This window comes from Anomaloglossus baeobatrachus, chromosome 5 (assembly GCF_048569485.1).
Source record: "Anomaloglossus baeobatrachus isolate aAnoBae1 chromosome 5, aAnoBae1.hap1, whole genome shotgun sequence".
NCBI lineage: Eukaryota > Metazoa > Chordata > Amphibia > Anura > Aromobatidae > Anomaloglossus > Anomaloglossus baeobatrachus.
Genome location: NC_134357.1, coordinates 541,179,656 through 541,192,303, shown reverse-complemented (window position 1 = coordinate 541,192,303; position 12,648 = coordinate 541,179,656). Strand labels below are relative to the sequence as shown.

The 12,648-nt window shown below is 43.3% G+C and overlaps 1 protein-coding gene across 1 annotated transcript in view; it reads left to right on the top strand.

The window, feature by feature from the left end:
* The first annotated feature begins 473 nt into the window (after positions 1-473).
* LOC142312942 (uncharacterized) overlaps positions 474-12,648 on the top strand; it is a 50,677-nt gene continuing 38,502 nt past the window's right edge. The window contains exons 1-7 of the mRNA XM_075351930.1: positions 474-530; positions 8,545-8,694; positions 8,824-9,003; positions 9,086-9,209; positions 9,293-9,390; positions 9,564-9,654; positions 10,296-11,470. Coding sequence (XP_075208045.1) covers positions 474-530; positions 8,545-8,694; positions 8,824-9,003; positions 9,086-9,209; positions 9,293-9,390; positions 9,564-9,654; positions 10,296-11,470 — 1,875 coding nt within the window. The remainder of the gene's footprint in view (positions 531-8,544; positions 8,695-8,823; positions 9,004-9,085; positions 9,210-9,292; positions 9,391-9,563; positions 9,655-10,295; positions 11,471-12,648) is intronic.

The following is a 12,648-nucleotide window of genomic DNA, read 5'->3' as shown; positions in this document are numbered from 1 at the left end:
TTCCAAAAATTAAGGTCCGACAACAGGAAAGTGGCAATTAGTAGAGACTAAAAATAGTGCAACGCTGCAACATTGATGCATGGGACCAGCCCTGTAACAAGGCCCGAAACAACATTTCTACCTTCACCAGAGACAGTAAGATGACAGACAGGCATAAGCCTCTTGCTCCCAGTACCCAGTTACTACAGACAAAACACAACTTGGAGACCCATCTCAGAGTCTTGAGATTTAAAAACCTTTCAGGCAGTCAGCAGGACAGGGGCATTAATTCCCCCCCATAGTGTCTTTGCACATCAGGGAGGTATTGTCCATGCAACACACAGGATGTGGCCTCAGTGTCTCACATGGGTCAAAACACCAGGCATGGTCACTTCTGTAACAGCTGATGGGATCTCTCTCACCCCTGTAGCGTAGCGGGTAAACAAGTGGAGGTTCTGCAGACGGAGACCTGTGTGAGACTAGTTTTGATGGTGATGCAAGAGGAGGAAGAAGCAGCAGCAAATGCAGTTGATTTAGCAGCCGGTGGTTGGGTAGGTCCAGTAGTCCGCATTTTAGCACAGTAAGATTCCCACAGTAATGCATGTTGGTTGCACATGTACAGTTTCATGGATGTAGCAGTCAAATTATTTGAATTTTTGTCTCTGAGTCATTTATAATGTTGGCAGATAACGAAAGTTGGGTCATCCTTGGCGGTCTCAAAAAAGACCAAGGCTAGGCAACCCTTCCTGCGAACTGCAGACCAGCAACCACTGCTGGCCACAGCCAGAGTTGGGGCTGAGAATGCAGTTCTTCTCATGGTTGCATCACAAGGTGCTTGTGTGGGAATCACCAATGTAACCTCCTCCTCATCTGCTGAGTTACACAGCTGTGTGCCTCTGGGTTCACATCAAGTGGCATCTACAACTTTATCATCAGGCTCAATGTTCCACTCCTCCTCTTCCTGACCTGACATCCCATAACAGTACATGTGCACCTCAGGTATCTGAGTCTCATCATCATCACCTCTACCCCGGGGGTTAACGTCAGTTGACAAGGGTAGGTATCCTGCTTGGACCCTTCTTCGTTTGGGCCAGGATCCAACTCACAAAGATTTTGGGCATGGGTACAGATGCTTTCCTCCTCTTGAGTCTGGGAATCTTTGGAGCAGACCTCTGATGCCCATGGGATAGAATGTGTGAACAGCTCCGCAGACTCACCCATGTGTGGTTCCCCTCAGTTAGTTTGCCGGTTGGAGATTTGTGATGCGGGGGAAAAAAGTGTAATTGGGGTGACACCTCTGAGGAATAAACTGTGTGTGATATTGAGGTGCAGGAAGAGGAGGAGAGGATACTTGATACAGCGCTTGCCAACCATTCTACCACATGCTGGTTATGACCCTCATTTTGAAGTTCAGGCGATGTGCAGCTGCCAAAGAAATTTAGTGGAGTAGGCTGTCTAGTATTGGAAGTTGTTCTCATTTCTCTTGGGATAGTATCAGCCGGTGTTTGCTCACTAAAGCTTTGAGTAACATTAGAACGTCCCACACGTACACCTCGAACACCCCACCTATTAAGCCTTCCACCACAACCTCGTCGTGATTTACCACTCATGGTTGATGTACCCTTTCAAACAGATGCTTCGCAACCCTATGCCCACACCTGTCAGACACCTGACACAAAAAATATATTCTTTATTTCTTGCCTGAGATGCTAATATTGTGAAGGCATTAAAAAGTACCAATAACTAGAAATGTGGTTCAGTGTGTAGTTTGGAGCAGGCACTCAATAATGCCAAGACCTATTTAGCTAGTTCACTAGCAAATTTACAACAAGCACTAATAACTAACAATACCTAGACATGTGTTTCACTTCCTAATTTGGTGCAGGCAGTAATAAGTAGCAATACCTATTTATATCATTCACTGGCAACTCTTTAGCAGACACTCACTAGTAGCTAAACTTATTTCTATCATGAAATGCTGATTTGTAGCACACACCTTTTCCTACACTGCACGTCCCTATTCTACACTATCACTCTCCTATCTATCTCAACTACCCTAGCTAAGCTAACTGTCTAGCAGCATCAGTGGCAGCACCTTCCCTAATGTTTAACATTCACAAAATGGGCAGACGCCACATGTCCACAATTTATATGCAGATAGACATGTGACTTAGGCAGCCAATGACACAAGCCCTTGTGTCTGAACCTTGTGGATGTTTGCTTGGTGATTGGCTGCAGGAACATCCACAAATAGAGTTAAGAAAAAAAAACCTCCGTTCATTAAACACATCCCCCCTTTCGACATACAGCATCACAATCCTATCCAAAACCATAACATTATTAGAAAAGCATTCTTGGAAAACGCGATCGGTGATCGAACAACTTTTGGGGAAAGTGCTCTGGTTGCCAAGCCCAAGCCAAACAGGCTAAAGGGTGCTTTACACGCTGCGACATCGGTAACAATATATCGTCAGGATCACGTCGTTAGTGACGCACATCTGGCACAGTTACCGACATCGCAGCGTGTGACACCAATGAGCAACGATCGCAAAATCGTTCAAAAACAGTGATCGTTGACATGTCGCTCATTTCCTTAATATCGTTGCTGCTGCCGGTACGATGTTGTTCGTCGTTCCTGCGGCACCACACATCGCTATGTGTGAAACAGGAGGAGCGACGAACATCTCCTTACCTGCGTCCACTGGCAATGCGGAAGGAAGGAGGTGGGTGGGATGTTACGTCCCGCTCATCTCCGCCCCTCCGCTTCTATTGGCCGGCCGCTTAGTGATGCCGCAGTGACGTCGCTATGACGCTCAACGCACCTCCCCCTTGAGGGAAGGATTGTTCGGCGGTCACAGCGACGTTGCTGACAAGGTATGTGCGTGTGACGCTGCCGTAACGATAATGTTCGCTACGGCAGCGATCAACACATATCGCACATACGACGGCGGCGGGTGCTATGGCTTGCAACATCGCTAACAATAGCTAGCGATGTCATAGAGTGTAAAGCACCCTTAAGGCTAGTACCAAATCTTAAACTGGCTAACCTTTATCAAACATGTTCGCTCATCTCTAGTCATTTGAGCAAATGCATTTGGCTTTGGCTATTTTGCCATATGGAATAGACTGGATGGTGTGCTTGGGATGACAACTAGTCGTTTCCAAAATGGTGTTACCAGAAATAAAGGGTTGGTCCAAAGTCAAGAAATATTCATTCTAAATTCCTATCTACTATTTATGCCATAATCTAAACTATTTTCTAATATACTTGCATTAAAAATTCTTCCCTCATTACACTATATAACTTCTAATGTATTTTTTTTCCCTACTGATTGTACGGAAAATATTTCTATCGTATTATTTTCCCTCTGAAGACACTTCATTTGAAAATCCCAGTACATGCTGGAATTCTGAAAGGAAGTGTCATGACGGGGTTGGACCTGTGGTCAGTGTCATCAGTGAGAGTCATTTCAGATGCTGATCTTGTCGTGGAGTTGAGCTATGTGTATACAAGGTGTACGAAGCTGTGTATGTACAACATGTATAGAGAGGCGCCATGCGTATACGACATGTACGAAATAGAGCTGTGTGTGTATGACATCTAGGGAGTAGAGCAGAGTGTGTACGACATGTATGGAGCGGAGCCACATGTGTACGTTTACAAAATGGAACAGAACCCTAGGCGTATAACATGTTTGGAGTAGCGCTATGTTTGTGTATGATGCCAAATATTCCCACAGCTCCGCTCTGCACATTATTATCTTGAGTTCTACTCCTCATACATTATATACGCAAGACTCTGCTATATAGAAATCATACACAGCTTCACTCTGTACACATCGTTAGAGGCAAATTATAATGTGGACAAGCTGGGCAACCAGCCGGGGCACGAAGTTCCATGGGGGGCCAATGGCTAGATTGCCCTGTTCATAATGCTGTGTGTGCCAGCATCAGTAATGCAGAACTCCAGGCAAGGAGCTTTCCTGGAGCTTTACTGCTGGCAAATACAGAATGGCAGCGCAACTCCAGAGGAGCATCCATTGCCTCTTTTGTAACGTGCTGATGCGATTACATCATCAGTCAGCGCTATAACATCATTGCGCCAGCTTGGACAGCAAATGGGGCTCCTGAAGCCGAAGAAGAGCGCCAGGGGAACAGGAGCAAGGGGAGCATGTGGTTTTGTTTGTTTTTATTTTTAACTAGCTGTAGCACCTGGCGTTGCTCGAGATAGTAACTGTCTCTGTTTCTCTCCCAGTCTCTGTCTGTCTCTCTCTCTGTCTTTTTCCCAGTCTCTCTATCTCTTTCCCTATTTCCCTGTCTGTCTCTTTTCCTGTGTCTATCTTTGTCTGTCTGTCTCTTTCCCTGGCTGCATTGTGACATGCCAACATTCCATTTAAGGGCGTTGCTGCGCCTTCTTCTGAAGTTCTGGCTGCATTGTGGCTCCCATCTCCATTCACTTTAATGGAGGCAGGTTTTTTTGGCGAATAACTGTAAAGCGCGGGGTTATGATTTCCCCTCAAAACATAGTCTATGACGTTTCCTGAGTCAAATGGGGTGTCTGTGCAAAATTTTGTGATTGTAAATGCGATGGTGTAGATTCCTTTAGCGGACACACACACACACACACACACACACACACACACACTGTAGATACATACATTTAGCTTTATATATTAAATATGTGCATGGGATGTGGGAGGACTCATCCTGTATACAAGCTCGTATATGGAGCAATGTGGGGGCTCAAATTGTATATAGGGAGCTATGTAGGGGATTATATTGAAATAAAGGTGCTATATGGGGCTCTGAGAGCTCACACTGTATCTAGGGAGGCTATGTGTGGGCTCATACTGTATTTGAACACACGCGACTCCGCACACCTCGTACACACAGGGCACCACTCCAAACACATGGCTCCACCTCCCGTACACACATGGCTCCGCTCCGTACACCTCGTACACACACGGCTCTGCTCCGTACACCTCGTACACACACGGCTCTGCTCCGCACACATCGTACACACACGGCTCTGCTCCGCACACATCGTACACACACGGCTCTGCTCCGCACACATCGTACACACACGGCTCCGCTCCGCACACCTCGTACACACACGGCTCCGCTCCGCACACATCGTACACACACGGCTCCGCTCCGCACACATCGTACACACACGGCTCTGCTCCGCACACATCGTACACACACGGCTCTGCTCCGCACACATCGTACACACACGGCTCTGCTCCGCACACATCGTACACACACGGCTCTGCTCCGCACACATCGTACACACACGGCTCCGCTCCGCACACATCGTACACACACGGCTCCGCTCCGCACACATCGTACACACACGGCTCCGCTCCGCACACATCGTACACACACGGCTCTACTTCGTACACCTCGTACACACACGGCTCCGCTCCGAACACCTCATACACACACGGCTCCGCTCCGTACACCTCGTACACACTCGGCTCTGCTCCGTACACCTCGTACACACACGGCTCCGCTCCGCACACCTCGTACACACACGGCTCCGCTCCGCACACCTCGTACACACACGGCTCCGCTCCGCACACCTCGTACACACACGGCTCTGCTCCGTACACACACGGCTCCGCTCCGTACACCTCGTACACACACGGCTCTGCTCCATCCACATTGTAAACCCCTCCTGATCCCACACATAACCCTCCCCTCATCCAGCCCCATGACACCCAGCACAGCAGAGTCCTGCATACACTGAGGAGCTGACCATGTGACCCCTGACTCCTCCCCTTTATGTGACATCATCACAGGTCCTGGAAGCACAGAGCAGCCATATATCTAGTGTGCGGCTCTGCAGGAGGAGGTATGTGGAGATTCCCCATTACTGGGGGCATTAATATTATATAATGCACTGATAACTCTCAGGGTCGGTGCCCATGATGACGCAGCATAGTACAGTCCAAGCACAGTGTATGGGGTTGATAGAAATCTCCTGCCCTTGTGCTTCTTTCTTACACTGTATACACTCACCTCCATTGTTCCAAGCTGCAGCACGTCATCTTATCTTTCAGATACGCTGAGTCTTCTATGCGGGTTTCCCCCATAGATTTGCATTACGTGCGTAGAATCTGCAGGTGAAATAACGCACATGCCATTTTAGTGCACTTTCTCTGCATCAAAAACGCATGTAATCCACACAGAATGATGGCAATACCAGGAAGTTTCAAAAACATTGTAGCTTTACTTAATCCCTTCATGACAATATTCCATTTTTTGCTCCCCTTCTTCCGAGAGCCATACCTTTTTTATTTTTCCGTCAATCTCGATATATGAGGGCTTTTTTTTTTTGCGTGACGAGTTGCACTTTTAAATCAAACCATTAGATTTACCATATAATGTACTGGAAAACTGCAAAAAAAATCCAAGTGTGGAATATTTTCAAAAAATCTGCGATTCCATGATTGTTTTGGGGTATATTATTTACCATGTCCAAGATATGGTAAAACTGATGTGTGGGTATGTTGCCTGAGGTCAGTACGAGTTCGTAGACACCAAACATGTATAGGTTTACTTTTATCTAAGAGGTTAAAAGAAAATCATAAGTTTGTCCAAACAGAGAGGGTCACTTTTTACGCCATTTTCCGCAACTCATAGCGTTCTAATTTTTCGGGATCTATGGCTCAGTGATGGCTATTATTTTGCGTCTCGTGCTGACGTTTTTAATGGTGCCATTTTTACGCAGATGCTACATGTATGTAACCCCCTCATGTACAGCACCATGGAATCAATGGTGCTCTATAAATAAACAATAATAATAATAATAATAATAATCTTGATCACCTGTTATTGCATTTTGCGCAAAATTTACAGCAACCAAAAAAAATAATTTTAGCTTTTGGAATTTTTTTGCCGCTACGGCGTTTACCGAACACATTAACTGATTTTATATTTTGATAGATTGGGCATTTCTGAACGCGGGGATACCAAATGTGTGTGTATTTTTTTATTTTTTTAACCCTTTAATTTTCAATGGGGCGAAAGGGAGGTGATTTGAACTTTTAGGGTTTTTTATTTTTTAAATTTGTAAAACTTTTTTTTTTTATTTTTTGATTTTACTGGTCACTTTAGGGGGCTATAAGGATCAGCAGTCTGATTGCGCATTCATTTCTCCTGATCAGAGCAGCACCGCTCTGATCAAGAGAAATATTCCGTTCTTCTTACAGCTAGTGCTCTGTCAGCTGTAACAGGAACTACATCATGACAGCGACAGAAGTCATGAGATGACCCTGTGCTACCATGACAGTCCTCGCCCCCCCCATGATCACGTGACAGGGCCTCCGATGGCGGCGGGAAAAGGCTTTTTTTCACTTCGGCGCTTTAAGTTGTACGGTCACATTTTGACAGTGCGATTTAAGAGGATAAAGGGTGCTTTACACGCTGCGACATCGCTAACGATATATTGTCGGGGTCACGGTGTTTGTGACGCACATCCGGCGTTGTTAGTGACATCGCAGCGTGTGACAGCTAGGAGCGACGATCAACGATCGCAAAAACGGCAAAAATCGTTGATCGTTGACATGTCGCTCCAAATCATAATGTCGTTGGTGTTTCATTCCGCAGGTTGTTCGTCGTTCCTGCAGGCCCACACATCGCTGTGTGTGACACCGTAGGAACGACGAACATCATCCTACCTGCGTCCATCGGAAAGGAGGAAGGAAGGAGGTGGGCGGCATGTTCCGGCCGCTCATCTTCTCCCCTCCTCTTTTATTGGGCAGCCGTTTTATGACGCCGCTGTGACGCCGAACGCATCTCCCCCTTGAAGGAGGGATTGTTTGGCAGCAACAGCGACGTCGCTGAACAGGTATGTGCGTGTGACGCTGCCGTAGCGATATTGTTCGCTACGGCAGCGATCACCACATGTCGCACGAACGACGGTGGCGGATGCTATCGCTCGCGACATCGCTAGCAATCGTTAGGGATGTCGCAGCGTGTAAAGCACCCTTAACAGGCACGAATGGATCGTGGGGCACACATGCCTGCTGTACAAATCAGCAGACATGTGCGGGAATCACTATCGGCTCACCGCAGCAGCCAGTGATGATCACCCCTTCATGATTTTGGACATACCGTTACGACTTCGATCGTGAAGGGGTTAAAGCATGACACACCAAAACGACAAAAAAAATGCAGTGAAAAAACTAAGGTAAACTAAGATGCAGAAATTCTGCAGCATCAAAAACTCCATACTGATCGTGGGGACTTAGCCTTAATAACACTTTGGATTTATAGTACACAGACAGCCGCTCCCCTATTATTTCTAATATTAAATGTACAATTACGTACAGGGAATATTTCTTGTCAGACTTTTACACAATAATATCAAAGTACTTGGGAAGAAATATGGATTTTATGTCATCAGTCTCCAAATTCCAGAACTTTTTTATTTTTTTCTGTCAATAATCGACGTCCTGCGATCACCTAGTGAGAGGCTGATGGAACGTCTAACCACCCGGATGAGACGGATTATTACATGGATTCTTTATAATGTTACATCTTCATATTCTCCCCATTCAGGTCCCTACAATATCGGATCCTCTCAGTGGAGATTTTCTGTATAAGAGAAGTCTCCTGATTGACCCATCAAGAATGGATAGGGACAAGCACAAAATGGCGGAGAGGATATTACACCTCACCCTAGAGATCCTCTTCCGGCTTACTGGAGAGGTGAGAGATTCTGATGACGTCACATTACATCATTCTTATCTATGGGAATAACAGATGGACAGAACTGGAGAGGTGAGGACTCTGGAAATGTCTGTAGTGAGATTTATTACTGTGTCTCTCCATAACCAGGATTACACAGTAGTGAAGAGGACCTCTAGTGATCGCTGTCAGGACCCTGTGTCTGAGGGATGGGGAAGACCCCTGAGCCCAATCACGGGGCCTTCACCTCACCCCCCGATACATGAGGACATCAATGACCAGAAGATCCTAGAACTCACCTACAAGATGATTGAGCTGCTGACTGGAGAGGTGACACTGCTGGGAATGCTGGGACATTATACAGTAAAGCTATGAAGGGATCGGGGGATGACGGTATCATTGTATGTGTCAGGTTCCTATAAGGTGTCAGGACGTCACCGTCTATTTCTCCATGGAGGAATGGGAGTATTTAGAAGGACACAAAGATTTGTACAAAGACATCATAATGGAGGTTCCCCAGCTCCTCACATCACCAGGTAATAGACAGGACTAAATACACACGGCCTATAATTATCTGTATGTAAAGAATGAATTCAGTCCCTGTATGTGTTTCCTCCAGTTCTATCCAGTAAGAGGACAACACCAGAGAGATGTCCCTGTCCTCTTCTTCCACAGGACTGTAAACAAGAAGATCCCAAGTTTTTACATGATCATCAGGTAGATGGAGAGAAGGTGTCATGATGATGTGTGAAGGTCTTGTGCTCAGTCTTGTTTTATCCACCAGTATTATATGTTTTATACTTGTGTAATGAGAGTGGTGGAGATGGCAGGATTACAGCTGATCATAGATGTGACTTCTCCATCTGTGACTTTTACAATATCTGTTTCAGGGGGAAGATCTGACCCATATTAATATTACAGAGACATATGTGAGGAGTGATGAGTGCTGTAAAGAGGAGATTCCTACATATGGCTATACAGGTGAGTTATAATCAATAAATGCAGAGAAGTCATAGATTCTTCTCTGTCACTGGCTGCTTTTTTGGAGTTGTAGTGTCACCATATCACCATTAAGTGGTGACAATTTGTCCACCACATGCACTTCCACCTCAAACTCTCCCCATTACATTCTGTCCAGATCTCTGAACTGCAAAGTAAAATGAAAGCGTACATAGAATGTATGGGGAAACTACAAATTCTTTAGAAAGATAATATTTGTATAATGGGCCTTTAACAGAAGGTGGAGGGTAATGATGCTGTTGCCTTTCTAGAATTATGACATCTTATTGGATGACTCTCTATTCTCTTTTCAAAACAGGTTGAACATCCTGCTCTACTGATTCGTACTCTAAGGTCTACTGTTAGATTTTTAGCTGTTTTGGAATTTTTCTACTTAGCTTGCAATTTCTCTGAGAATTTTAGAAATGTTTTTTAAAAATGGCTGGATGATTTCCTCAGTACATACAACATTGTTGGTTATAAATGACTTAGTGACCAAATGTAGAACTGGTGGAGGAAGGTTGAACTACATGGACCTAGGTCTTTTTTCAACCAAAGTAACTATGTAACTATAAATTTTTAAGGATATTTTATTAAAAAATAATCATTTTTATCCTTGGCAGATGGCGGTACCAGGAGATCAGAGGGACAATGGACATCTCCAATTTTCAAATCAGAAAACTTTGATAATACACATGATATAAATGAAGCGAATGTCATAATTCCATTAATACCATCATCCATTAACAGTAAAGATCTATCTATAAAACAGGTCCTCTTTTCTGATTTATTACAGACTACTAAGAAAAATAAAAGTGAAAAAAGAGGCGTTAAAAATGGAACTGCTCTTACAGCAAAGAAGTCATTTTCAAGTTCAGAGTATGGAAAAAGCTTTTCCCTTAAAACGTTTTTTGTTACAAATGAAAAGATTCGCACAGAGGAGAAAAGATATTCTTCTTCAGAATGTGGGAAATATTTTAACCAGAAGTCAAAACTATTTACACATGAGAGAGCTCATGAAAGGGAGAAGCCATATTCATGCTCAGAATGTGGTAAATGTTTTGCATACAAATCATATCTTGTTACCCATCACAGAACTCACACAGGGGAAAAGCCGTTCCCATGTTCAGAATGTGGGATATGTTTTGTTCATAAACCACATCTTGTTCGGCACCAGAAAATTCACAAAGGGGAGAAACCATACTTATGTTCAGAATGTGGGAAATATTTTATAAATAAATCAACTCTAATTGCACACCAAAGATTTCACTCAGGGGAAAAGCCATATTCCTGTTCAGAATGTGGGAAATGTTTTGTAATTAAATCACATCTTGCTAGACATCTGAGAACTCACACAGGAGAGAAGCCATATTCATGTTCAGAATGTGGGAAATGTTTTACAGAGAAAACATATCTTGTCACACATCTGAGAACTCACACAGGGGAGAAGCTATTTTCATGTTCAGAATGTGGGAAACCTTTTATCCACAAATCAAAACTTGTTGTACACCAAAGAATTCACACAGGGGAAAAGCCATTCTCATGTTCAGAATGTGGAAAATGTTTTAATCAGAAATCAGGTCTTCTTAAACACCAGAGAACTCATACAGGGGAGAAGCCTTTTTCATGTTTAGAATGTGGAAAATGTTATATAGATAAAACATGTCTTGTTAGACACCAGAAGACTCACACAGGGGAGAAACCATATTCATGTTCAGAATGCGGCAAATATTTTACCCACAAATGGGATCTTACAAAACATCTAATCTCTCTTATGGGTAGAAGCCATTCTCATACCTAGAAGTTGAGAAATGATTTACTTAAAGATCATATTTTGTTTACCACCAAGAAAAACGCAAAGGGGAGAAGCCATATATTTTGACAAACTTTACAAGAAAACACATAAGATATTGAAAGTAACAAAAAGTAAGCAAGAAAGGGAAAGCAATTGAGAATTTACTTTAGAATTAAAATATATACAGTCACTAATAGACATCTGCCATGTAAAAAGCAAATAGAAAGCAATATTCCATGTGCATTGAACATTTCAGATTGTTATATATTTATATAGTCACTATATGAACAAGAGTATTGCAAACTCCCCCCACAAGAAAATAACCATTTCCTCCTCCCTCTTTATGGATTAAAAGTAACTGTAATAATCTCCATGTCTGAAAAAAGTGCAACTTTTCGGTACTAAAATAATAAATGTTTAAATTATAAATTAATATTTACGTCCTTTATTAGAACAAAAATGTTATCCTTTCTTTTAACCACTTTCTATGATAATTTTAGTCGTTTTTTCATCATCATTGGGAGCGAAGTCTTTTCTGCATATCCCAACATACATATTATTGGGTCTAAGGGGACTTTGATTTTACAAAAGACCTTTCACAAATGTTATCATTATAATTGTGAACTCCTACACAGTTGTCAGATTGTAGATGAAAATGTTTCTTTCCCACTTTAATGAGGAGTTACAGGGCATTACATTTTCCCACGATGCTGCTGTCTCTTCTCCTGTTGCTTTATGAATAGTACAGTCATATGAAAAAGTTTGGGCACCCCTATTAATGTTAACCTTTTTTCTTTATAACAATTTGGGTTTTTGCAACAGCTATTTCAGTTTCATATATCTAATAAATGATGGACTCAATAATATTTTTGGATTGAAATGAGGTTTATTGTACTAACAGAAAATGTGCAATCCGCATTTAAACAAAATTTGAACGGTGCAAAAGTATGGGCACCCTTATCAATTTCTTGATTTGAACACTCCTAACTACTTTTTACTGACTTACTAAAGCACTAAATTGGTTTTGTAACCTCATTGAGCTTTGAACGTCATAGACAGTCGCCTGAGGTATGCAAAAGCACATTTGGACAAGCCTGTTACATTTTGGAATAAGTTCCCGTGGACTGATGAAACAAAGATTGAGTTGTTTGGTCATACAAAAAGGCGTTATGCATGGAGGC